This window comes from Diplotaxodon limnothrissa, linkage group LG20 (assembly GCF_057381915.1).
Source record: "Diplotaxodon limnothrissa isolate DT_005_m linkage group LG20, D_limnothrissa_male_GT1.1, whole genome shotgun sequence".
Lineage (NCBI taxonomy): Eukaryota > Metazoa > Chordata > Actinopteri > Cichliformes > Cichlidae > Diplotaxodon > Diplotaxodon limnothrissa.
This window is the reverse complement of record NC_140615.1, coordinates 25,608,603-25,635,764: the sequence shown is the minus strand read 5'-3', so window position 1 is coordinate 25,635,764 and position 27,162 is coordinate 25,608,603. Positions and strand designations below refer to the sequence as shown.

At 40.9% G+C, this 27,162-nt stretch overlaps 1 protein-coding gene across 1 annotated transcript in view; it reads left to right on the top strand.

Annotated features, from left to right (window-relative positions):
• The window catches only part of nup210 (nucleoporin 210), a 30,047-nt gene extending 13,673 nt beyond the window's left edge, over positions 1–16,374 (top strand). Inside the window, exons 24-40 of the mRNA XM_085343846.1 lie at positions 55–117; positions 795–974; positions 1,059–1,139; positions 1,296–1,427; positions 1,677–1,835; positions 2,218–2,309; positions 2,464–2,638; positions 4,632–4,807; positions 8,520–8,740; positions 10,137–10,273; positions 10,980–11,094; positions 11,417–11,563; positions 12,133–12,383; positions 12,494–12,698; positions 13,290–13,409; positions 14,939–15,019; positions 16,024–16,374. Of these exons, the coding sequence (XP_085199972.1) occupies positions 55–117; positions 795–974; positions 1,059–1,139; positions 1,296–1,427; positions 1,677–1,835; positions 2,218–2,309; positions 2,464–2,638; positions 4,632–4,807; positions 8,520–8,740; positions 10,137–10,273; positions 10,980–11,094; positions 11,417–11,563; positions 12,133–12,383; positions 12,494–12,698; positions 13,290–13,409; positions 14,939–15,019; positions 16,024–16,127 (2,439 nt within the window). The 3' untranslated portion in view covers positions 16,128–16,374. The remainder of the gene's footprint in view (positions 1–54; positions 118–794; positions 975–1,058; positions 1,140–1,295; positions 1,428–1,676; positions 1,836–2,217; positions 2,310–2,463; positions 2,639–4,631; positions 4,808–8,519; positions 8,741–10,136; positions 10,274–10,979; positions 11,095–11,416; positions 11,564–12,132; positions 12,384–12,493; positions 12,699–13,289; positions 13,410–14,938; positions 15,020–16,023) is intronic.
• The last annotated feature ends 10,788 nt before the right edge of the window (positions 16,375–27,162 follow it).

The window sequence follows — 27,162 nt, the reverse complement described above, 5'->3', positions numbered from 1 at the left end:
AGCGGCACATTTTATACAGGGGGAAAAAACATTTTTTTCTTCTTATTATTGTAGGTGTTTCCACCTTTCAAGCTAATCCCAAGGAAGATGACCCTGTTAGTTGGAGCAATGATGCAGGTACGTCTAATACGTCATTTGCTTCATTTCACACTCTAATTAGAAAATATTTAATGTGTACTGTTACAGTAGAAGATGGTGGTCAACTGTGTGTGCAATAACTGAGCCAAACACTCAGTTGAGAGAGAATGAAAGGAAAAGGAAAAAAAAACTGTCAGAGCAGGTATCCCTGATGTGCTCATCTGTGGCACATAGCTTTGACTGTGAGTGTACCCCCCCTCTCATGCAGTAGACAGGACAATCAGTCAGAAGAAAGTTGGGTTAAAAGAAGAGGGAACAGAACTACAATGACTTTTTTCATGTGGATGGGCTGTGGGGGTTACACAAAGTCCCAGTGTATCAAAATTAGGATTATTTCAAACCATGAATCAAGACGATCGTCTTCAGTAGATTAGTAAGAAGAAATAAAAAATAGACTTGGATATGAGCACAATAGGTCTACGTTGCACTGGCAGCACACATGAGTTAATTCAGTTTAGTTAAGAGCCCTAGAAAAAATCAACTTTTAGCTATTCCCTGATTCACAATGGGTACCTCCATGTTTTTTGTGTTTCTTCCCAGGACCAGGTTTTTTGCTTGCTGGGAAATGTGTAAACCACTACACTGTGGAGAAATTAGTCAAGATTACTCTTTAAATTTAAATTACTCCTTCTTTTTTCAATCCTGCTTGTTTACAGATCACATCTGAAGGTGGTCCTCAGCCTCAGTCCAATATCCTGTTCTCCATTTCTAATGAGGAAGTAGCTTCTGTTAATCCCATGGGCCATGTCAGAGGTATTGCTGTTGGAAATGTTTCTGTTACTGGACTGGTCCAAGCTGTTGACGCAGAAACCGGGAAGCTAGTTGTTGTGTCACAGGTAAATGTATATCTGTGGTTTTAAAAGTGTAATGCTTGGGTGGGTTTTGCACATAAGACAGACGAAACTATTTTGTTTCCTCAGGATCAAGTAGAAGTCGAAGTTGTGGTTTTGACTGCCATTCGAATCAGAGCACCTATTACAAGAATGGAGACGGGAGCACAGGTGTGAACGTTTTATACTTGAATCAGTACAACGGACTCAAAATCGATTCTTTGCTGTTTAGAGTCCAAATAGCAATTTTAGACTCAAAATTGAAACCAATAACTGAACAGCGCAATTTTATTTTTTTGTATTTCTAAATCTTCTTTCCTTTTCTAGATGCCTGTATATGTGATGGGTTTGACCAACAGTCAAACACCCTTCTCATTTGGCAGTGTGCTACCTGGTTTTACCTTCCACTGGTCCACTACTAAGAGAGACATCCTGGATGTCCAGCCAAGACACATTGAGGTACCCAGCATTGAGGATTTTCATTCTTGTATTTGATATCATAAGCAGCTTCTATTTTTGTCTCTCATTTCCCATTGATCGTTTTTATTAGATTTACTTCAGACCTGGTGTCCATCCATTTCACTATGGTTTTTAAACTAGCGTCTGCTTTGTCTCTGCTTTTCCCCTGCTTCCTCATCGCTGTTGCCTTTTTATTTGATTTGCTGCTTCTATTTTTGCCATGCTCATAATGGTCCTTGTCTTATCTAGGCTAATGTGGAGCTTCAGTCAGAGCACAACTTTGGCATGAGGGTGACTGGAAGAACGAGAGGGCGGACAGGGCTGAAGGTGGTACTCAGAGTTTCTGACCACACGGCTCAGCAGCTTGTGAACAACCTGCAGGAGCTCAGTGACGAGATCCAGATTCAGGTACAGCACCATGGCTATAGCTCACTTTTTATAGACATCTGTAAACAATGGGAAGGGAAACACAAAGTACCATAAATACATCCTATTCAGATATTTTATAAATACCCCTTTTATGGAGTGCTTTGCATATCTTGACTGTGTCCCCTGCTGCTTCTCCATAATGGGGAAAGCTGGCATTTAAGGCAGCAGAGCATTGAAATTGCTGAGTTTTAATAAAAATCTGAAGCTGTTAACTTTGAAGTGATAACACTGCAGATTATTGGGAGCGCAGTGCATCCAACTTCAAATTGTATTAAACTATGACATGTCACTAGTGCAGAAACATCAAAGAATGATTAAGGCTCTCGCATAATTGGAGTTTCAACATTTTGCTTTGATCAAGGTCTATGACAAGCTGCACATGCTTAATCCCAAAGTAGAGGCTGGGGAGTTACTGATGGCTCCGAACTCGGCTCTGAAACTCCAGACTAACAGGTGAGTAGGAATCACCTGCACAGTGGGGTGTTTTTTTTTTTCTTTCTGTTCCATATACAGGTGAAAAACAGCTCTTCAGTAGTTTATAGCATGTAATAAAAATATGTATACTGTTTGAATGAATGATGTGATTTTGTTTTTTCTTGTCCAATAGGGATGGTTTGGGTGCTCTCTCCTATCGAATGTTAGATGGTCCCGACCAGGTTGTTATTGCTCAAGTAGACGATAAGGGCTTCCTCTTCTCTGGCTCTCTCACTGGCATCTCTTCTTTGCTGGTTACCTCACAAGAGACCTTTGGTGTCAATCAAACTCTCATCCTTGCTGTGAAGGTCAGTTTAAGAGCTACAATGTGAAAATTGTTTGAGATTCATGGTTTAAACATGATATCATGTGGATATTGACTATAAAACACATCTTCTGACCTCCTGCCAAAAACTATGCGCGGTCTGACTGCTGAAACCTTGATTAAACAAATTAAGCAGCTTAAAAAGCACAACAATATAAAGATCTAATGCTTTTGGCTCAAACATAACACAAGTAAACACAGTTTCTAAATGACAGTGTTATTTGTAAGGGTAAAAAACAAATTCCATACCTATATGGCCCAGTGTGAAAGTGATTGCCCCTAAACCTAATAACTGATCAGGCCAGCAACAACTGCAATCAAGCATTTGCAATATCTGGCAAATCTCGCCCCAAGACAGCTGGGATAGGCTCCAGCCCCACCACACCCTGAAAAGGATAAGCAGCACAGGATGGGATTTTGGCAGAATTGCTGTAATTCAGCTGCATTGGTGGGTTTTCGTACATGAACTGCCCTTTTAAGGTAATGCTACAGCATCTCAATCAGATTCCGGTCAAAACTTTGACTAGGCCACTCCAAAGTCTTCATTTTGTTTTTCTTAAGTGATTCAGAACCCAAGAGCCCTTCAGCTTGACGTCACTGACACATGGTTGGACATTATCCTTCAGGATGTTTTGGTAGACAGCAGAATTCATGGTTCCATTTACCACAGCAAGTCTTGCAGGGCGTGAAGCAGCACTAAACCCCCAGACCGTCACAGTACCACCACCATATTTTACTGTTTGTATGATATTCCTTTTCTAAAACGCTGTTACTTTTACAACAGATGTAATGGGACGCAGACTTTCCAAAAAGTTTAGTCATCAGTCCACAAAATATTCTCCCAAAAGTCTTGGGGATCATCAAGATGTTTTTTGGTAAATGTAAGGCGAACCTTCATGTTCTTTGGTCAGCAGTGGTTTTCTCATTGAACTCTTCCATGGATGCCATTTTTGCCCAGTCTCTTTCTTCTTGTTATAACATGAACTCATGAACCTTAAATGAGACATGTGAAGCCTGCAGTTCTTTAATACTGTTCTGGCGTCTTTTATGACCTCCTGGATGAGTCGTTCCTGCACTCTTGGAGTAATTTTGGTTGCTCGGCCACACCTGGGAAGCTTCATCGCTGTTCAAAGTTTTCTCCATTTGTGTGTAATGACTCTCACTGTGTTTTACTGGAGTCCCAAAGCCATAGAAATGGCTTTGTAACACTTTCCAGACAGAGATGACAGTGACTTTTAATTCTCAGGTGTTTTGTTAGGTCGTCGCACGATGTGTTGCTTTTTGAGGTCTTTTAACCTGCTTCACTTTATCAGACAGGTTCTATTTAAGTGATCTCTCTTGTTCTGTCAGTAATCAGGCCTGAGTGTGTTTGGTGAAACTGAAGCTTTCCAAAAAATCTGTTTAATCACACTTGATTCATGATTTAACAAGAGGGGCAATTACTGTTTCACACAGGATGCGGTAGGTTTGGATAACCTTTCTCTCGTAATCAGAGAAATCATCATTTAAAAACTGAATATTGTGTTTACTTTTGTTATGTTTGTGTAATAATAAAATTTAAAACATAAGTGACAAAAATGCATAGCACTAGGAGTGATAGACATTTAATAATCTGGTATTTTTGTGTGGTATGGCTTGTATTTAAAAAAAACAAAAAGACAACTTTCTTTTCGCCTTTTATTTTTCTTATTTAAAATCCTAGCTTTTTGTTTTCATTAGAACTCAGTAAGAATACAGGAGAGGGTTTCTATTGCCAGTTTTCTTTATTGAATCTTTCTAAAAATATATTATCAGTAGTAACTGCCTGTCGTATGTCGGACTGAGCCTTTCTCCTTTTTCTTCTCTGCCCACTGAGAATTGGCCCGTACTGGAATCGTTATAGCCACTCTGTAACTATTAGCAACAGCACAGGCCTTTGAAGTGACAGCTGACATCTCGCTGCAGTTACTGATTGCGACACTAATGTTATTCTTCAGGTGGTGCCTGTGTCCTATTTGCGCTTCAGTACCAGTCCGGTGCTCCACACAAACACCAAAGAGAACCTGAAGGCTTTCCCCCTGGGAACTGTACTCACCTTTACTGTCCACTTTCATGCCAGCACTGGAGAAGCACTACACAGCTCCAACTCCCACCTTACATTTACCACAAACAGGTGAGAGACTAAGCAACCTATAGGTTCATTAGCAATTCTCATTAAGCTTCAGGCTGTATGATTCTCAGATCGAAGCATGACAAAGAAAAAGAGGAAGATTTATTTTTCTGTTAGTGTAATACCCCAAGCTTGAAAAGCTATTATCCTTCTGTTCTGGGCCCTATTTATAGAGGGGAAAAAAGCAAGGCCTCACTTTGAGTACTCCTTTTGTGCATCTTCGCCCAGCCTCACATGAGCTAATGTCTACAATTATTTCAAATACAGCAAACCAAGTCATGTCAACCCACAGCCTTCCTAGCCATTATCAACTGTATTTCAGGTAGCAGGTTATCCATCAGTGTTCTCTATTTAGATTCTTAAGTGTAGCTGGGTAATTATGTCATTGGCATCGGTGAGCCACTGTCAATATGTGACAAAACACCAGCTACTGGTAGACAGAACAGTCAGCCGAGACTGCAAGACCAGACTGACCAACCTGTGCACTGCCTGGATTGATTACAAGAAGGCCTATGACTCAATGCCCCACAGCTGGATACTGGAATGCCTAGAATTGTACAAGATCAATGGGACCCTAAGAGCCTTCATCAGGAACTCAATGGGGATGTGGCGTACAACACTAGAGGCCAACTCCAAGCCCATAGCACAAGTCACCATCAAGTGCGGGATCTACCAAGGAGATGCTCTGTCCCCACTGCTGTTCTGCATAGGCCCGAACCCCCTCAGTGAGATCATTAACAAGGCTGGCTACGGATACCGACTACGGAACGGAGCAGTTGTCAGCCACCTCCTGTACATGGATGACATCAAGCTGTATGCCAAGAGTGAACGAGACATCGATTCACTGATCCACACTACCAGGCTATACAGCAATGACATTGGAATGTCGTTCGGACTGGAGAAGTGTAGTCGGATGGTAACAAAGAGAGGGAAGGTAGTCAGAACTGAGGGGATTGAACTACCAGAAGGCAACATTGCAGACATAGAGGACAGTTACAAGTACCTGGGGATCCCGCAGGCGAATGGGAACCATGAAGAGGCCGCTAGAAAAGCTGCAACCACCAAGTACCTGCAGAGGGTCAGGCAAGTCCTGAGGAGTCAGCTGAATGGTAAGAACAAGATCCGCGCCATCAACACGTACGCCCTGCCCGTGATCAGGTACCCTGCTGGGGTAATAGGCTGGCCAAAGGAGGAGATAGAAGCTACTGACATAAAGACAAGAAAGCTCCTTACCATGCATGGAGGGTTTCGCCCCAAGTCCAGCACCCTGAGGCTGTACGCTAAGCGGAAGGAAGGGGGCCGGGGACTGGTGAGTGTCAGCACCACAGTCCAGGATGAGACAAGGAACATCCAAGAATACATTGGGAAGATGGCCCCAACTGACCGAGTGCTCAGTGAATACCTCAGGCAGCAGAAACCCAAGAAAGAGGAGGGAGACGAGGAACCATCATGGAAGGACAGGCCCCTGCACGGTATGTACCACCGGCAGATAGAGGAGGTGGCTGATATCCAGAAATCCTACCAGTGGCTGGACAAAGCTAGACTGAAAGACAGCACAGAGGCACTAATCATGGCAGCACAAGAACAAGCTCTGAGCACAAGATCCATAGAGGCTGGGGTCTATCACACCAGGCAAGACCCCAGGTGCAGGCTGTGTAAAGATGCCCCAGAGACAATCCAGCACATAACAGCAGGGTGCAAGATGCTAGCAGGCAAGGCATACATGGAACGCCATAACCAAGTGGCCGGCATAGTGTACAGGAACATCTGTGCCGAGTATAACCTGAAAGTCCCGAGGTCAAAATGGGAGATGCCCCCAAGGGTGGTGGAGAATGACCGAGCTAAGATCCTGTGGGACTTCCAGATACAGACGGACAAAATGGTGGTGGCTAAAAAACCGGACATAGTGGTGGTAGACAAACAGAAGAAGACGGCTGTAGTGATCGATGTAGCGGTTCCGAATGACAGCAATATCAGGAAGAAGGAACACGAGAAACTCGAGAAATACCAAGGGCTCAGAGAAGAGCTCGAGAGGATGTGGAGGGTGAAGGTAACGGTGGTCCCCGTGGTAATCGGAGCACTAGGTGCGGTGACTCCCAAGCTAGGCGAGTGGCTCCAGCAGATCCCGGGAACAACATCGGAGATCTCTGTCCAGAAGAGCGCAGTCCTGGGAACAGCTAAGATACTGCGCAGGACCCTCAAGCTCCCAGGCCTCTGGTACAGGACCCGATATATATGCATTATTTATTTATTTATTTATATATATATATATATATATATATATATATATATATATATATATATATATATATATATATATATATATATATAAATAATATAAAATTAGTATAATTTATGTCTATGTATTTACTAGTACATATGGTATCATTTGGCCTGTTCATGCTGTCGGCCATGAAATGAAAATGTGATGCTTTTATAAGGTGTTGTAGGTGCATAAATGCAATAAATGGGCCATTGCATCCCGTTGCTAGGTGGTAGGAACATGATGGTTTAATATATCCTATATAATTCAGCTTTTGTGTATATAAATGAGATGTTACTGCTGTGAAAACAACAGGATGCTTTCATAAGGTTTTGTAGGCGCATAAAGGAAGAAAAAGAGGTCATTGTAGCTCGTTGCTAAATGGTTGCCAGGCAACCTGATGGCGTCACATATCATGCATAACTGAAGTTTTGTGGAAATGAGATGTTGTTGTGATGAAATTAAAAAAATATATATTATACAACTCCTGATTGTGTAGTAGGAATTGAAAAAGAGGCAAACACATGAACAGAGAATTTGTGTATTATAATAAGATATAATATTTGACCTGGAGTTTTTTGTCTTTCATTTCACACATGACTCATCTGTGTGACCAAAAAATATTGGCCACTCAGGTGATTTGAGGCAAGACTTGCATAGTGCTCTGGGTCAGCACTGTCTGCTGGTCTAAGATTGGACAAACCATGAACAGTGTGCTGGAGATGTGGTCCGCTCACAACTTGGAAAACTATGGTCTTATTGTGAAAGGACACTTTTAAAGGTCACTTAGAGTCCACGCCTCAGCAGCATAGAGTTACTTTGACTGCAGGTGAAGGAACAACAGCTTATTAGCCAATGTTGGTCATAATGTTTGGCTCATCGCCGTATATCTTTAATACTAACATTATTTTTGTTTTATTCTTCACCACTGCTGAGATGCACGATACTACTCTACTACTCCTCTTGACTCATACTGTTGTACATTCATTTTCTGTACAATCCAACCAGAGCAGTTGAGGTCACAACATCATCTAGTGATAGCCTGTATGAGGAGTAATTTGATTAATTTAGAGAGGTATTCCTTTAACCCCAGTTTCAGAACGACTTGTTTCCACCTGACTGAGCGAGGTAAATGTGTGTGTTGAACAGAGCAGTGTTGCACTTTTTCCAATGAGGGACTCCCACGCCTGGCAATACAATAAATTGATTCTATTATGGTTTTCTCCAGGTGCTGACAGATGATTTTAGTGGGAAAGTATCACATTTTTGATTGTTGGCCTGTGATAAAATTCCCCTAAGAGCTTCTTTTACTGATGTCTAAGGCTGGAGCTGTTTTGGCCAACCTTTTTTCTAACTCGCTTGATTTGAAACACCCTGAAAAATTAGGACTTTCACAGAAACGTGTACAAATGATAATCATAATTAAATCTGTTCCTATGTTCTTTTCTTTAGAGATGATCTTGTGCAGGTTGGGGTTGGGCCTGGTAATCACACCCTCACAGTGAGAACAGTTAATGTAGGACTCACACTCCTTGCAGTTTGGGACAGCGAAAACATGGGTGTGGCAGACTATGTTCCAATTCCAGTGGGACATGCTATTCATATGGATGATGCCAAAAAACTGATGGTGGGAGATGTGGTCTGCTTCCACATCCAGTTAACCAATCCCAGTGGTAAGAGATTTACACGTTAAAATGTCACAAATGCTGTCATAAAATAATAAAAAGCACAACAAAACATTGTGAAAGTTAATAAAATGTCTGTTAAATTTGGCACAATTTTACAGTCTAGATAAGTATTTCTTATGTTTTCTGATTGCTTTTCATTGACTTTCCATAAGGACAAAGTACTTTTTATTAGGGGTGGGTTTTTATAATCGATTTATCGATTAAAATCGATTCTGACTTGGATAACGTGAAATCGATTCATTAAAATCCTGAATCGATTTTTTTAATATAAATTTATTTTGCCTGAAATGACAGAATCTCAGGTGAAATCTCACAAAATTTCAACAACCACCAAACAGCTAAGACAGTAAATGCGAGCAGGAACACGGATTCTGCACAAAGACTTAAACACACAGCGCGACCCGCGGATCAGAATCAGTGAGATGTGACTTTCTCACCCGACGGCACGGACACGGTCGGGGCTGAAAGCCGACAGCTCGCTGACTCTGATGTGTCGGCGGATCCGCGCTTTGTGTTTACGCCCTTTTTGCGCCGATTCTAAAGCTGTTAGTTTTATCTCTCTCCAAACAATAAAAATAAAACTGACTGAACCAGCAGCAAAAGAAGATCCAAACTACGCTTCACATAAACATCGTCATGAATTCCCTCTGACTTTTACTGTTTTGCTTCCACCACGATAAAATCACACTTCATGCACAGCTCTCTCTCTCTCTTTCTCTCTGTACTGTTTTCTTCGTTATTCGCTTGTTTGTTACGCACAAGTCTACCGTTGTTTACAGCGCTGTCGGCCGCTGTTTTTTTTTTCGTTTACATACTTCTGAAAATCAAACCTAATTTCTGCCGTTCAATACTGAACAAATTTAAACTTTTTAAAATTATACAAAATGCAAAACGCTCAGCCGTGTCTCTAATAAAACCGCTGTAACGTCAGAGGTAACGTTCATATGTTCATTAATGGTTTTCTTTCGTTTTTGATGTACTGCAGAGTATTTTTATAAAATCCCAGGCCAGGAAAATCTTCATGTTTTTCTGTGTTTTATCCTCAGCTACTTTGACACGAAGGCATCTGTGTGGTGATTTGATAAAATCTTGCGTGTGTCAACTTCCTTTTTATAGATACAAAAATATGTCAATTTACTGATCTGAATTATAATATTTCTGACTGTCAAAATTTCCCATATTCAAATCGAATTGAATCGAATTGTGGATCGAATCGATTTGGGACCTTGTGAATCAGAATCGAATCGATTCTAGAAATCAGTGACGATACCCAGCCCTACTTTTTATGTCACAAAAATAACTAAAGGAGTACCAATTTACGTGAATTTAAGTGTACTGTACATATTTTAAAAGCACAATATTATCTTTGCCTTCTCTGTAGGTGCTCATGGCACTTGGAGCTCCACTGCAGATGGTGTTCTTCAGGTGGACCCTAAAACTGGAGCTGCTGTAGCTAGAGACTCTGGGACAGCTACTGTGTACTATGAGATACCTGGTATTTTGAAAACATACAGAGAGGTATGTTACTTATAGTGCAGCTTGGTATGTGGTTTAGCCATGGCTTTAATGAATGTGCACTAATAAACAGAATTCTAATTATGCATGCAGTACCATTTTGATCTTTCTCTGCTCTTTATACATTTGTTCCTCTACTAGTGCAGAATATTGCAGGAATCCTCTAGACATGTATCATAACAAAAATTAAAAACAAGTGGATTGCATATCCATCATCACTTCCACAACACTTAATTTATGCATAATGTGTGCGCATGAAATGCTGTTGTTAGGATTCTTGTACACGGTGCGTGGAAAGGATTAATTGGCTCTCTGGATGTTGCTGTTCTTTAAATCATGCTCCTTCCCCCTGAATGTGACCACAATTTTTAATGAATATTTGCTTTTAGAGCAGTTAAAATGTTTTTATGTTGGCTATCTATCTTAAACAGAAAAGAGCTCACATGCATTTTAAAAGGAACTGAATTAAGATGTTGTTTTTTTTGTTTTTTTTTTTTTATCAGTGTGAGAAAGTCTTTGAAACAAGTGGGTGGAATGTTATATTCAGCACTCAGCTGTGTTTTAATTAGTTTGCTTCCCCGACGGTTTGATTTGATTGATGTAAACGGTTACTAGTGAATGCAAATTTCAGTGTGATTATTCCATGTACACACTTATATCTTCCTTGGATTTTCCTTTAGCTGTTGTGTCTTTCTCTATGCCTCTGTAGGTAGTAGTGGAAACTCCTACACGGACAGCAGCTATGGCACAGGCTACACCAGTCAGGAATGGCAAGGAGACAAAGGTTCTCCTGACAACCAAAGAAAGAGGAACCAACCTCATTGGTATTGAACTCATATTTAGTTTTTTGTTTTTGTTTAAATGTTTATTTGTGTGTTTTAGAAGAAATGTTATAGGAATTTATTACTTTCACACAGCCATGCTAGCTCTTTCACCCAATAATCACGTTATAGTGCAGATATGGAAGCTGTGTAAATCATCTCTATATGAGAAACCATTTTAGCAGACATCCCAAATATCAAAACTTTCTGTTATTGTTGTTTTTGGATTTTTTTTCCCCCCTTATATAAATGTAAAGATTCATGAAGTCTTATTTTTATTTTTTTTAATAACAAATTTCTTGTTCTATTGTGTCCTAAACTACAGGAACCTGTTCCTCTAACCAGATTGAAGCTATTTCACAGCTGCAGCCAGAAACATCTGTAAACTGCCATCTCAGCTTTACCAGCGACATTGTCGATTTCTCTGCTAATGACGTCTTTAAAACGCACGTCACCTTTGACCCCAGCATTGGTAAGAGAGCCCCCCCCCTTAAATTAAAAGATACTTTTAAAACATAACCTCCCTCCCCACTACATAGGTTATTATTTTTTATTTTTTATGTGTATGGTGTGCAAAGGGGGTAGGAAAGTACTGTTTACAAGGGCATAATCAATACCTGCATTGCCCATACAACGAATTTAGCAGGGGCTATAAAAGTTGTCCGGGTGATGTATTGAACCGAGCAGACGCCCTGTTGCCTGAAATCACTGGTCTAATTGTGTTTGGGATTTTGGGACTTCTCCCTAGTTGCTGGCTTATGTACAATGGGATCCACAGTGTGTTCATGAGGTTGTAACCATTCAGCTGAATTTTAAAGGGTTTCTAATAGAACTATGTGATTGTGAAGTGATACTTTCTCAGATATTCAGAGTTTAAAGGGGAAAAATACATATTTCTTGTATGTACCTGGCATCTTTTTTGTAACCAAAGTTATATCAGGGCTCACATGCATGGTGGTATTCATGATCAGGTCTTGTACCAAATGTACACATTAGTAATTTATCTCTAACCATCACCTTTACTTGTGTCCAATGCCTCAGGCTTCTACACATGCTCCATGACCTTGCAGCCCATCACTGACCAGCAGACCCGCGTGCTCAGCGTATCCATGACCAACCTGCTGGTGAAGGCAGGCCTGGAGGGCAGTACTTTCTCTGGGGTACAAGTCAGTGCCAGACTGCCAATTGAGCCAGGCCTGTACTCAGACCAGACTGAGCTGCTGCTCTCAAACTTACACCCATCAGCTGAACTCACAGTCTATGGCCCTACTGCAGCCCTGTCCAATGTGGAGGTACAATATGTTTTTAAAGCTAAATAATGCTATTCTAATTTAATTCTCCGTGTTTTAGTGAACTTAAGATATGATGTTTAGAAGCATGCATCACTTTGTGGTATCTTTAGGTGGCGTCTACTTCTCCCAACATTGTTGTCCAAGAGAAGGAGGTACACCATAACTTCCCCAGTTTCTCAAAGTACACCGTCAGTGCTGTGGACCCCCATTTAGCAGTTTCTGCTTCCATTTCTATAAGCAGCACTTCCTCCGACCAGAATCTCGTCATCCCAGTCACTTTGATTCACGTAGCTGATCCCAATGCTGCAATTCAAGGTCAGATATTAACAGTGCAAATGAGAATCCACAGAACCTAAAGCCAAACTTGTCGTTTTACTTTAAGTGTATTTTATGTGTAATGTTGCAGGAAATGTAGCTGGGTTGTTTCACAATGTATTATTATAAATGTGAAGCTACTCATAGTTCATCGTAAATGATTCACATTGTTTAATCTTATATTTTCAATACATATCATCATTTTGTTCAATGACAGAAAATGCACATCTCAATGTACAGTGCTTAACAGTTTGTTGTTGTTTTTTTACCCTTCAATTGAACAGAAAATAGAAATGTGGCCATAATGTAAAAAAAACCTTCTGTATTGAGGTAATTAGCTGTTTAAATGGGTTACTGCTAAGTAATCAATGCCAGCCACGTAACCAGCCCTGCCATCTGTGGGAAATGAGGACACTGACATGGCATATTTTTAGTAACCATCTTTCCATTCAGGTATCAGACATCACCAGTGTTGTAACAACATCATTATCCTTTCTGCCGTAGCTAATATGTTGAGTGTGTTGTGTGATTTCAGCATTTCAAATGGGCTTGTTATCTCAAACGCCTCTCTCTCTCTCTCTCTCTCAGCAGCTGCTTCTCCAGTTGGTTATATGGAGGGGGGCCACTCCTTCCACAGCTTCATAAACTCCTACCAGATGATGTTCTGCACCCTGTTCGCTCTGCTGGCTGGTACAGCTATCCTCATAATCGGTGGGTTGCCTTATTCTTGTTGGAATTACTAAGCCTTACATAATTGGAAGACCTGTTAGATCACATTTTAAAGAACTGCACTCTAGTTTGTTTTCTGTCATCAAAGTAATATTTTTATGTACCTGGAGTGTACCAAAATCGTCCTTTTCGACAGCTGTTCACAGACCAAACCATAAGTATTTGGACAGTTACTTTTTTAGGGAGTGGGAATCGATTTCTGTGCACATTCTCATGCACAAAAATACTACAAAATATGCATTTTAGTAGGTTTAAAAATTGCTGTTTGAATTGTAACCCATGTAAAAGACATCACAGGTACAAGTGCCAATTAAAATGTCATTGAGTATTTTGTGGAAATCTTTTGCACTCCTCGACTGTCTCAACTTACACTTTAATGCGTTTCTTTAGATCCACCCTCAGCTCCAGCTTGTTGTGGGGGTAACCCTGCTTGGAGTCAGCTCTTCATTTAGGTTGAGGCACATTGGAATGTTTTAATATTTACTGATGAATCAAAGCTATTCCAAGTGCTCAGCCTAGAAAGCTCTTAGGATGTTTCATCATTCAGCGATCCCAAAAGTACAGCCGAAGCAACCAATTAGTTTTGATTTGACTCAATCACTGCACACAGAATGCTCCTGTGCACCTCTACAGTCCTGTTGCCTCTGTCAGCCTTGAAATCAATAAGGCAACCATAACGGATGCACCACCTTCTCTGACAGATGAGGTGTCATGCTTTGAGTTTATCCCCCTTTTTTTTCTTTTCCCCTTTTCTTCTACACTACAGTCTATCATTTTGATGCAGGATCATTTTACCAACTAGGCTTTTCTATTTGTGAAGCTCGCCATCAGTTTGAGGGTATGGTCATGAAGTTGTACTATGACCACTGACAGGGAAACGGGTCATGATTACGTAGGTGTAGTCCAGTCTCTAAAATGATTTGTCCTTCCTGTGGAAGTCGCATCAATTCTCAAATATCAATCAACTTCGAGCCACAAGGGAGTCTTCTGTGAATGAGACAGAACCACAGCCCAAAGAACATTAACTAGGAAAATGTCCAAATACTTTTGAATAACTGTTTGTGCCCTGAGGGGTGCATCTCACATGAAACCCTTTCAATACTGACGTCTTAAACAAAATTAAAGTTGAGACTTTGCATCTTTTTAATGCGGTACTTCTTTGTCAAAATTAATTATGCTAAAAGCACAGAGCCTGAAGGAAAGTTACAGTACTCATTATCCAGACTGTGTACAAGCAAGGTTTTTCCACTGTTACTGGAACATCCATTAAAGCTATTAACATGTTTTGTATTTTAAAAATTTAAATCCTTCAAACACAAGCTGATGCATCAGTGTATTGCAGTGGTACAAGTTCTTTCACAGTGAAGTACTTCTTTAACTTGACAGTCAGTTATCAGTGGTGGTCATAATTTAAAGCACCTAAAGTTGTAATACTATGTTTTGTGGCTAAGAGTTTTTATATAGGAAGGTCAACAAACACTCATGTTTTTAAATGTATCCCCCCCGGGCAGTCCTCCACTCGGTGTTCACGCCAAGGGAACGAACTTATCATCCTGCTTTCATCCAGAGGACACCGTCGTCACCAGTCTCAGGTAGGGCAATGTCACTGTGACTTTACCCAAACAGCGATTTGTAAATAGATGAGAACATACATTCATGAGAATATACAGCTTGATCAAAAAGCTGACTGTGCCTAAAAAGCAGAAAGATATCGGATTTTAATTTGGCTACTGTCCCCTTCAAAGTAGCCCCCTTATGCAGCTTTACACAGCTCCCCACATTATCTGAAGTTATTGTTTGGGCTCTGGGTGATAGCTCTCTCTCTCTCTCTCTCTCTCTTTCCCCCCCCCCAAAAAAAAAAAAAAACATGGACACCGGAGGTCCATTTAAAATTGGCAATGATGGTATTTCTAACAATATATGAGGATAATAAATAATTTTCCAATGAACTGCTGTCACTGATGAGATGCGTCTTAATTTGTACTGTGAAATTATTGAAATGAGGTGCCATTGGCAGCAGCAGTGCTATAGTGCAATAGTAGTAACTCAGAATAAGTGAAATATAAGCATAAAAGTAGCCTAGGTAGTGTTTTCCCTGGAAATTTGTTAGTATAAGACAACTAAACATGTTAGATTAACAACAGCTAAAGTGATTTTACAGTGTAACTCTTCCAGAAGTGCACAATATGTTCCAACTTGAGTCAAAGCTTTTTAACCAGTTGAGTAATTGATTACTTTTCAGTTGGACATGATCAGCTGTTAGTATTTCCCTCCCCCTTAGCCTGGTTGTACTGATGTCACCTCAACATGTTATAAAGATCATTTGGATGTGAACCTAAAGCATAAATTATTTATCATTCTACAGACTCATTTGTCTTGAAGGAAGCTGGAGTGTTGATATAAGATGTATGTGTTAGCGTGTCAAATTATGCTGGTTAAATGACATTTAAACTATGTAGTGTTTTCTAGATTGCTTTTATTTACTAATAACTTCTAACAGACTTCTTCCACTTGTGGTTTGTGTCACACAGAGTGGTTGTGCCATTTGGCTCTTGATGCCTTGTTTACACTCTTTATTTAACATTTCTCTCTTCAGGTTTAGACTCACCATTATCAAATTCTTTCAACCGCACGTTACCCGGAACCAGCCTGAACAGCAGCCCCAGGTACCGGCTCTATTCCCCAGACTACAAGTCCTGATGAAGCCGGCTGCTTAGTCTCTCCTCCTTAAAATGAAAACACCCCAGGCCATTAAAGTGTAGAGAATGTGCCTCTGTCCCTCAGGATGAATGCTGTGGGGAGGTGACAGCAAAATCTCAGTATCTTTGTTTTGAAATGTTGGTACAGATGCATAAATGAAACAATTTCTACCGTGGAAGATCAGTTAAAAGGCGATGCAAGATTATTATAGGGCTGTTTTCCAGTTTTCTTGTGTGTTTGCTTATGTGTGTGGAAGTAAATATAAATTATATGTGTGTGCACAATTCTACATATCCTGTATGTATTTTTGTGGTTTGCCATGAAAATAGCTTTTTATACAAAACCACTTCATTGACTGACACCCAGTGAGGAGCGCACTTAAAAACTTTTAGTTTATGCTCATAATTCTTTTTCTTTTTGTTTGCTTGGCTACTAAATTGAAGTGTAAAATGCAGTAACTCAGGATAAACCACATTCTCTTATAAGACAGAAATCAACTGTTAGTTTGAAAATATTTATTTTTTACGAGCAGATGTTGTTCTCTGTAATGTTGTAGTGTATACATTTTGAGGAAAAGTGCCGTCCACTGAATCCATCCACAAAGATAATGAACCCTTTAAATGTGCATATTACTGACCGTGAAAAGGTTGGACTACTTCTGTTTTAGGGCATTTTGGGGGGAGTTTGATTTTTCCCATTTTTCAATATTACTGATTTTCGAGCCACAATGCATCCAGCTTCTGTCTGATTCATTAATGTGAAACGGCAACGAAATGTGAACTGTCATTTAGTTTTTATCCCAGTGTTGCTTGATTGCAAAAAGCACTCAAATGTGACCAGGTCTCATTTCTGAAAATGTAATGCTTCTGTTTATTCCTACAGCCCATTTATCCTGAACAAGATTACTGTAGCATTGTTGAATTGCTTGAACATTTGATGTGTGATTTTTGTTTTAAATGCCATATTTTTGTATGTGAAGAAAAAAAAATTAACGACCAGGAATTGTATTTATGCTAGCCATCTGGGTTTGTTTGTTTTTTTTTTTCCAGATCCATGCCTTACTGTCACATCTGACCTGCATTTAGCACATGATGCAGTTATGAATTTGTGTGAATATACTCTCCTCTTTGCTGATTAAAGTTTTTACTTTTTCTGTTCACTGTTGTCAGAATTATTCATCAAAAACCTTTTGTGAATTTCTCTTCTTTCCACATGCTGTCAGTTTAGTATAATTGTGGCAGATGCAAAGACTTAAAGCATTGTCTTCTTTGAATAATTCAAAATGCAGAAAACTAGAAACATCGATTCTGTCACTCACATTTGGCAATTTTGCAACTCGCTGTGGATTTCTGCATCGGCGTTTCATTAATGTGCTCATTAATACATTTTGTTTTCCTCATTGTTGCTTTTTGATGACATGACGTTCTTATCCTTTTCAGTGTTGTTGAAGTTGCATATTTTTAACTTCTCAGTAAATTGTAAACTACTTGAACACGATTAGTTTTGCAAAACATCAATAGCAGTAGAAGGAAAGAAAGGAGGACGATTTTTGCATTAGCAACGGTTGACTTCCCACGTATCCAAAGGCCAGCACGCTCTATACACGCATTCGCCTTATTTCACACAAACAGACGGGGGGGTGAGGTGGGGCGTCTTTCTCCTGGGCTCCCTCAGGACATGTAAAGGTCTGTGGCCACTGATCAAATATCTCCCATCTGTCTGTAACACTGCTCTGGGCTGCCGTGGTGGGACTCGGTCACCTGGCTTATTTGTATGCCCTCAGCAGCCGCCTGCATGTCAGCAAATGCAAACCCAAATAGGTGAGCAGAGCAGACCGTGCACCACAGGATCGTTTGTAAAGCAGCAGAACATCAGTCGTGGCACACATACACTACAATCCAAAAAGTAGCTCTTAGGGGTTTTCACTTTGTCGACATGTGCACTTTTTAGTAATTTACGACTTCATCTTATTTAGGACTGCAGCTAACGAGCCTGACAGCAGTTTTGATTAAATGCCTTGTGTAAGTAAATGCCTTGTAAATAAAAAAATGGTAAAATCATGATGATGTATAATAAGGAAAGGCACACAATTCTTACATTTAAGAACTGAAGGCACATTTCTGACATTGTGGATTATTGGACAGGGGGATGAAGGATGACATGCAAAGGGATGGAGAGACAGAGGAGGATGCTAGGGATAGGGTGAGATGGAAGCAGATGATCTTCTGTGGTGACCCCTAAAGGAAGCAACAGAAAGAAGAAGAAAAGATTATTTTTCTGATGCTCTGTTAATTAAATCATTTCAGCTCCAGTGTTGTTGTTAGGCTAGTCCCAGGGCTCAGTGGAAACCATATTGTGAGACATAAACCCTCACCAATGTAAACTGCTGCACAAGAAGAAGAATCCTGAGTGGGACTTATTCAGCTCCAGCTATAGTCTTTGCATTATTTCCCCCACGCTCCTTATTTCTCAAAGGGGGTGTTAGACAGACAAAGCCTCAACTCATGCCTGAGAGCTGTTTATGAGAAAGCTCAGGAACACCAGCTGCTGTGGCCACAACGGGGGCTCGTGGGTATGCTTAAGATGTTGGCTGCCTTAGAAAAAGGAAACATTTAACCGGTGTGTTGTGTAAGCAAACCCACCAACCTTTGACTGCCTTGCCACTTCAATAACTGCTTTCAGGAGGCACTGGTAGCAGTTGTTATTTTGCTGTCTGCTTCAGTTAAAATTCATTGAGATTCAAAAGCGGCAGTGAACGTCTCTTAAATTACTCCCATCAACAGGTAGTTGCATGTGGCTGTACAGTATATTTATGGCTTATTAAGGCAGTCTTCCGTGGATAAATGACACTCAATTTATTTTCGCCATTAAGGGACACAGGTTGTGGAAAAACTGCCTATCAGGCTGTTGTGTCTCGGGTGAAGCAAAACCGCCACTGTTCCAGATGTGTCACTGTGCTGGAGGTGGAGAGGATCAATGATGTGGTACTGAATGAGACCTGACAAGAATGATAAGGCAGCTCCCACATGTTTTCAAGACTGTGTGTGAAGATCTCTTTTAAAAGGGACGTCAGAGGCTGATGGACCTCATGACAGTATTGGTAGTTAATAGTCTTTTTTTTTTCCATATCTGTATAATGGATGTAAATACATTGCCGATGCATTTCCTAAGCAACACTGCGGCAGTATGACGAGAGAAGTGCTGAAGTTCAATTTTCAGGATTCATATAAAATCACTCAGGCTAATCAACTCGCTCTGTATTATTACTGTTTTGAACTATTGCAGAAGCACCATTCAGAAAACTCCCCATTTGGTTCATGCATTTATGATTTTAATTATATATTTCGTGCAATATGAGATCAGTGAGTAAATCGCTCTAACACCTACTACGCTTCCTCTCGTGTGCCATTTCAGATCCATCACACAAATGCACATTTATATGAGGTGGTTGTCGGCTCAGTAGAGACTATTTTGTATTCTCTTGGAGGGAAAAAGGAAATGTTTTCCACTCTGCTGGTGAGATTATTGGGGTCTTTCTTTCATCGCAGCTGGTAAATGTTTTGTAGGGCTGAACCTAGAGGCTTCGGGTTGGGTTTGTTTAGGGGCAAATATACTGTATGAGCGATTTCAGAAAATAAATCTCACTGGCTGCCACCCACATTGGCAACGCCGTATGACTGGTCAGCCAGAGGAAGAAAGGAGCCAGCCCAAGAGCATAATACTGACAGACAGTGCGTATGTGGTTGCTGGCATTTGCTTATCCACAAAACAGGAGTTCCAGTACACTCAACTTGGAGTTGAAGGTATGGCTAATTGAGCTGTGTGGTTTGATAGTGTAATTGTGGACAAAGTTTAAAGGAATCAAATTTTTATGTTTGGGATTTTTGTGGGATTCTTTTTATCCCCACTTTCTGCCTTTAAAACACAGGGTCACTTGAAGAGCAGCTTCATCATTGCTGGATGGGCTTCAGTGACTTGCTAAAAGGCAATTTAATTTGTCTAAAAGACACTGGCTTGAGGGGACCTGTAAATGGATAGTAAAATGGCAGTTTTGGTGAGATACATTTTTACCTGAAGGCATTATGTGCCATCACAGAGAAATGCTTCAGAAGTAAGAAATAAAGCAAGGCATTGCGCAGCGCTGACATGTGACATTAGCCTGCGACATTCAGCTGTTAATAGCTGTATATGGTATATCCTTCTGGGTGGCATTTCAAGGCTCGTGCTGCTCTCCTTGGCCTCCTGCCATGTGGATAAGGAAGCCACAGGGAAAAACCTAATGTACTCCATCTGTACTGCATGTCCTTAAACTGCTTCCCACTGCTCCTGGTTTGAATGAATTTGCTGATGCTCTGTCTCCACATTAAAACAAGTTATCTCAGATGATCCAAGTGCAGCCGTCAGGTGGTGCAGCATAAAGGTAAAGCCCTCAGTTTCTTGGATGACGCACTCTCCATTTGCACTGTAACTGTATCCACGAACGCAGCATCTCAACTGGAGCTTTGAAAAATTGATCAAAAGAAAATGAGAGAAGGGAGTTATGAGAGAGTTGGAGCAGCAGAGTTTCTGACAACTAAAGTGTGAGTGTGCATGTTGCTTTGATTCTTTTTCTCTTAAAAAAAAAAAATCCAGCAATGGGGGAATGGTTACAAGAGCAAACTGCCATCTTCCTCTCAGTTCCTATACACACGTGTTTGTAAAACCACATCCTGCAGAGTACCCATTGTGCTCAATTCCAACTCCCATTTTATTCTTGGACTCTTCTACAGTAGCTTTGCATACTGTTGATTTGCAGTTGAAAGTCATTTTTATTCATCTTCTTGCAGGGCATCAGTTTATTATCTGTGTGCATCAAGTTGATCTACCCTTTCCTCGTGCCTTAACCCAACTTTCTTCTGAGCCCTGAGACACCATATTAACAATATCCACACTTATTAACACCACAAGGAGCCAACAGTAGGAAAAAAACACTCCGAGGTAGGCTAGAGCCCAAGCTTTTGGTTCCTGGGGATAGCTTCCAGATATCTGCCCTCATTATTTGAAACTTTGATCATGCTTAATATGAGCATCTGCCATTAGAGCAGTATATATAGGACAGGAATCAGTTCTTAGACATCGACATCTAAAAGTCTGTGCTTTAAAAGCAGGATGTGACGAACAAATGAGGTGAAACTTAAGCATCGACCTCTGTCATCAGAGTCGGGTGCTGCAGTTTGCTCTTGGCCTTCTCTGGGACACCTCGTGTTTAATATACAGCCCCCTGTCCCAAATGCACAGAACACATCAGTCATTTCTGTTTCAAAAACTAATGTATGCTGCTGCTAACGACTGCGGTCAAGTGAGCCCTCACTTACGAAGTCGCAGTCAAGCTAGCCGCCCCGCCAGCCGCACCGAAAATGTGGTTGCACTACTCTTACGTATATTACGGTATGGGTGAAAACCGGCTTAGAAACGCAGTGTTTTGTGTCCTGACACTATTTTACTTCACAATCCACTCCCATTTTTAGTGTATCTCCACTTTCCCCCCTGTGATCCACAGCCCAAATTACTGTATGATTCAGAGAAAATTAACAATAAAATGTACCCAATTTACTCAACTATACTTTTAATGTCCTCATCTTTGACCTCAGATTACAGGAAAACTGTAAGAGGTGACGCAGATATTTCACTGGATTATGACTCTGGGTGACCCCCACTCTGCACCCTGTGATCCACAGCCAAAATTACTGTATGGATTTTGAGAAAATTCATAGCAAAATCTTCCCATTATGCTTTACTGTACTCCACATATTGACATCTTTGAGCTCTGATTACAGGAAAACTGTAAGAGGTGACGCAGATATTTCACTGGGTTATGAATCTAGGCTGTCGCCACTCTGCACCCTGTCATCCACAGCCAAAATTACTGTACAGTTTTTGAGAAAATTGATAGTAAACTTTGCACAATTTACTGTACTATACTCTATATATTCTCATCTTTAAGCTCAGATTACAGAAAAACTGTAAGAGGTGATGCAGATATTTCACTGGATTATGAATCTAGGCCATCTCCACTCTGCACCCTGTGATCCACAGCCAAAATTACTGTACGGTTTTTGGGAAAATCCATAGTAAATATGCACAATTTACTCTACTGTACTCTATATATTCTCATCTTTGAGCTCAGATTACAGGGAAACTGTAAGAGGTGACGCAGATATCTCACTGGATTCTGACTCTAGGCTGTCGCCACTCTTCACCCTGTGATCCACAGCCAAAATTACTGTACGGTTTTTGAGAAAATTGATAGTAAACTTTGCACAATTTACTCTACTGTACTTTTAATATCCTCGTCTTTAACCTCAGATTACAGGAAAACTGTAAGAGGTGACGCAGATATTTCACTGGATTATGACTCTGGGTGACCCCCACTCTGCACCCTGTGATCCACAGCAAAAATTACTGTACGGATTTTGAGAAAATTGATAGTAAACTTTGCACAATTTACTGTACTATACTCTATATATTCTCATTTTTGAGCTCAGATTACAGGAAAACCATAAGAGGTGACGCAGATATTTCACTGGATTATGAATCTAGGCTGTCGCCACTCTGCACCCTGTGATCCACAGCAAAAATTACTGTATGGATTTTGAGAAAATTCATAGCAAAATCTTCCCATTTTGCTTTACTGTACTCTACATATTGACATCTTTGGCCTCAGATTACAGGAAAACTATAAGAGGTGACGCAGATATCTCACTGGATTCTGACTCTAGGCTGTCGCCACTCTTCACCCTGTGATCCACAGAAAAAATTACTGTATGGTTTTTGAGAAAATTGATAGTAAACTTTGCACAATTTACTGTACTGTACTCTATATATTCTCATCTTTGAGCTCAGATTACAGGAAAACTATAAGAGGTGACGCAGATATCTCACTGGATTCTGACTCTGGGTGACCCCCACTCTGCATGCTGTGATCCACAGCCAAAATTACTGTACAGTTTTTGAGAAAATTGATAGTAAAATCTTCCCATTTTGCTTTACTGTACTCTACATATTGACATCTTTGGCCTCAGATTACAGGAAAACTATAAGAGGTGACGCAGATATCTCACTGTATTCTGACTCTAGGCTGTCGCCACTCTTCACCCTGTGATCCACAGCCAAAATTACTGTACGGTTTTTGAGAAAATTGATAGTAAACTTTGCACAATTTACTCTACTGTACTTTGAATATCCTCGTCTTTAACCTCAGATTACAGGAAAACTGTAAGAGGTGACGCAGATATTTCACTGGATTATGACTCTGGGTGACCCCCACTCTGCACCCTGTGATCCACAGCAAAAATTACTGTACGGATTTTGAGAAAATTGATAGTAAACTTTGCACAATTTACTCTACTGTACTCTATATATTCTCATCTTTGAGCTTAGATTACAGGAAAACTGTAAGAGGTGACGCAGATATCTCACTGGATTATGACTCTGGGTGACCCCCACTCTGCACCCTGTGATCCACAGCAAAAATTACTGTATGGATTTTGAGAAAATTCATAGCAAAATCTTCCCATTTTGCTTTACTGTACTCTACATATTGACATCTTTGGCCTCAGATTACAGGAAAACTATAAGAGGTGACGCAGATATCTCACTGTATTCTGACTCTAGGCTGTCGCCACTCTTCACCCTGTGATCCACAGCCAAAATTACTGTACGGTTTTTGAGAAAATTGATAGTAAACTTTGCACAATTTACTCTACTGTACTTTTAATATCCTCGTCTTTAACCTCAGATTACAGGAAAACTGTAAGAGGTGACGCAGATATTTCACTGGATTATGACTCTGGGTGACCCCCACTCTGCACCCTGTGATCCACAGCAAAAATTACTGTACGGATTTTGAGAAAATTGATAGTAAACTTTGCACAATTTACTGTACTATACTCTATATATTCTCATCTTTGAGCTCAGATTACAGGAAAACCATAAGAGGTGACGCAGATATTTCACTGGATTATGAATCTAGGCCATCTCCACTCTGCACCCTGTGATCCACAGCCAAAATTACTGTACGGATTTCTGATAAAATTAAATCCTATTCCATTACCAAACAAAATGAGTTCATTGAAGTATTTGCTTAACTACAAGAAATGTCTTTCCACACACAATTTAAATTTTTCAAAATGTCATTCACACACCACCTCAAGTATCAACTTCAGTTTTAGACATTATTTATTCAGTGCTTAATCACAACAATAGTCAACTTAAGGCACTTACATAATAAGTTAAACCTTACAATAATACATACAGAGAAAAACCCAACAATCATATGACCCCCTATGAGCAACAGTGGGAAGGAAAAACTCCCTTTTAACAGCAAGAAACCTCCGGCAGAACCAGGCTCAGGGAGGGGCGGCCATCTGCCTCAACCGGTCAGGGTGAGAAATTACATTTCTCAGATTACTGATTTCTCATATTACTACTACACAGTTTAGATACACTCAACAAAAATATAAACGCAACACCTTTGTTACTGCTCCCATTCCCCATGGGATGGACGTAGAGACCGAAAATTCATTCCAGATACACAATATAACCATCCCTCCCAAACAGTGGTCACAAATCAGTCCAAATGTGTGGTAGTGGGCACATCTGCCATATTGAGATAATCCATCCCACCTCACAGGTGTGCCACATCAGGATGCTGATCTGACATCATGAGTAGTGCACAGGTGTACCTCAGACTGCCCACAACAAAAGGCCACCCTGGAATGTGCAGTTTTTTGCGCTATTGGGGGTCTGGGGACCCAGAACCGGTCAGTATCTGGTGTGACCACCATTTGCCTCATGCAGTGCAACACATCGTCGCATGGAGTCTATCAGATTGTCAATTGTGGCCTTTGGAATGTTGGTCCACTCCACTTCAATGGCTGTGCGAGGTTGTTGGATATTCGTGGGAACTGGTACACGCTGTCGTATACGCCGGTCAAGCACATCCCGAACATGCTCAATGGGTGACATGTCCGGTGAGTATGCTGGCCATGCAAGAACTGGGACATTCTCAGCTGCCATCTGCCCTGAACAATGTGAACCATGATTCATCCGTGAAGCGCACACCTCTCCAACGTGCCAGATGCCATCGAATGTGAGCATTTGCCCACACAAGTCTGTTACGGCGACGAGCTGGAGTCAGGTCAAGACCCCGATGAGGACGACGGGCATGCAGTTGAGCTTCCCTGAGACGGTTTCTGACAGTTTGTGCAGAAATTGTTTGGTTGTGCAAACCAATTGTTCCAGCAGCTGTCTGGGTGGCTGGTCTCAGACGATCTTGGAGGTGAACCTGCTGGATGTGGAGGTCCTGGGCTGGTGTGGTTACACGAGGTCTGCGGTTGTGAGGCCGGTTGGATGTGCTGCCATATTCTCTGAAACGCCTGTGGAGACGGCTTATGGTTGAGAAATGAACATTCAATGCACGGGCGACAGATCTGGTTGACATTCCTGCTGTCAGCATGCCAATTGCACGCTCCCTCATTGCTTGTGGCATCTGTGGCATTTTGCTGTGAGACAAAACTGCACATTCCAGGGTGGCCTTTTGTTGTGGGCAGTCTGAGGTACACCTGTGCACTACTCATGATGTCAGATCAGCATCCTGATGTGGCACACCTGTGAGGTGGGATGGATTATCTCAATATGGCAGATGTGCCCACTACCACACATTTGGACTGATTTGTGACCACTGTTTGGGAGGGATGGTTATATTGTGTATCTGGAATGAATTTTCGGTCTCTATGTCCATCCCATGGGGAATGGGAGCAGTAACAAAGGTGTTGCGTTTATATTTTTGTTGAGTGTATCTAAACTGTGTAGTAGTAATATGAGAAATCAGTAATCTGAGAAATGTAATTTCTCACCCTGACCGGTTGAGGCAGATGGCCGCCCCTCCCTGAGCCTGGTTCTGCCGGAGGTTTCTTCCTGTTAAAAGGGAGTTTTTCCTTCCCACTGTTGCTCATAGGGGGTCATATGATTGTTGGGTTTTTCTCTGTATGTATTATTGTAAGGTTTAACTTATTATGTAAGTGCCTTAAGTTGACTATTGTTGTGATTAAGCACTGAATAAATAATGTCTAAAACTGAAGTTGATACTTGAGGTGGTGTGTGAATGACATTTTGAAAAATTTAAATTGTGTGTGGAAAGACATTTCTTGTAGTTAAGCAAATACTTCAATGAACTCATTTTGTTTGGTAATGGAATAGGATTTAATTTCATCAGAAATCCGTACAGTAATTTTGGCTGTGGATCACAGGGTGAAGACTGGAGATGGCCTAGATTCATAATCCAGTGAAATATCTGCGTCACCTCTTACAGTTTTCCTGTAATCTAAGCTCAAAGATGAGAATATATAGAGTACAGTAGAGTAAATTGTGCAAAGTTTACTATCAATTTTCTCAAAATCCGTACAGTAATTTTGGCTGTGGATCACAGGGTGAAGACTGGAGATGGCCTAGATTCATAATCCAGTGAAATATCTGCGTCACCTCTTACAGTTTTCCTGTAATCGGAGATCAAAGATGTCAATATGTAGAGTACAGTAAAGCAAAATGGGAAGATTTTACTATCAATTTTCTCAAAAACTGTACAGTAATTTTGGCTGTGGATCACAGGGTGCAGAGTGGGGGTCACCCAGAGTCAGAATCCAGTGAGATATCTGCGTCACCTCTTTCAGTTTTCCTGTAATCTGAGCTCAAAGATGAGGACATTAAAAGTATAGTTGAGTAAATTGGGTAAATTTTATTGTTAATTTTCTCTGAATCATACAGTAATTTGGGCTGTGGATCACAGGGGTGAAAGTGGAGATTAACCAAAACTGGGAGTGGATTGTGAAGTAAAATAGTGTCAGGACAGAAAACACTGCGTTTCTAAGCCAGTCGGCACCTATACCGTAATATGCGTAAGAGTAGTGCAACAACATTTTAGGTGCGGCTGGCGGGGCGGCTAGCTTGACTGCGACTTCGTAAGTGAGGGCTCACTTGACCGCAGTTGCTAACGCGA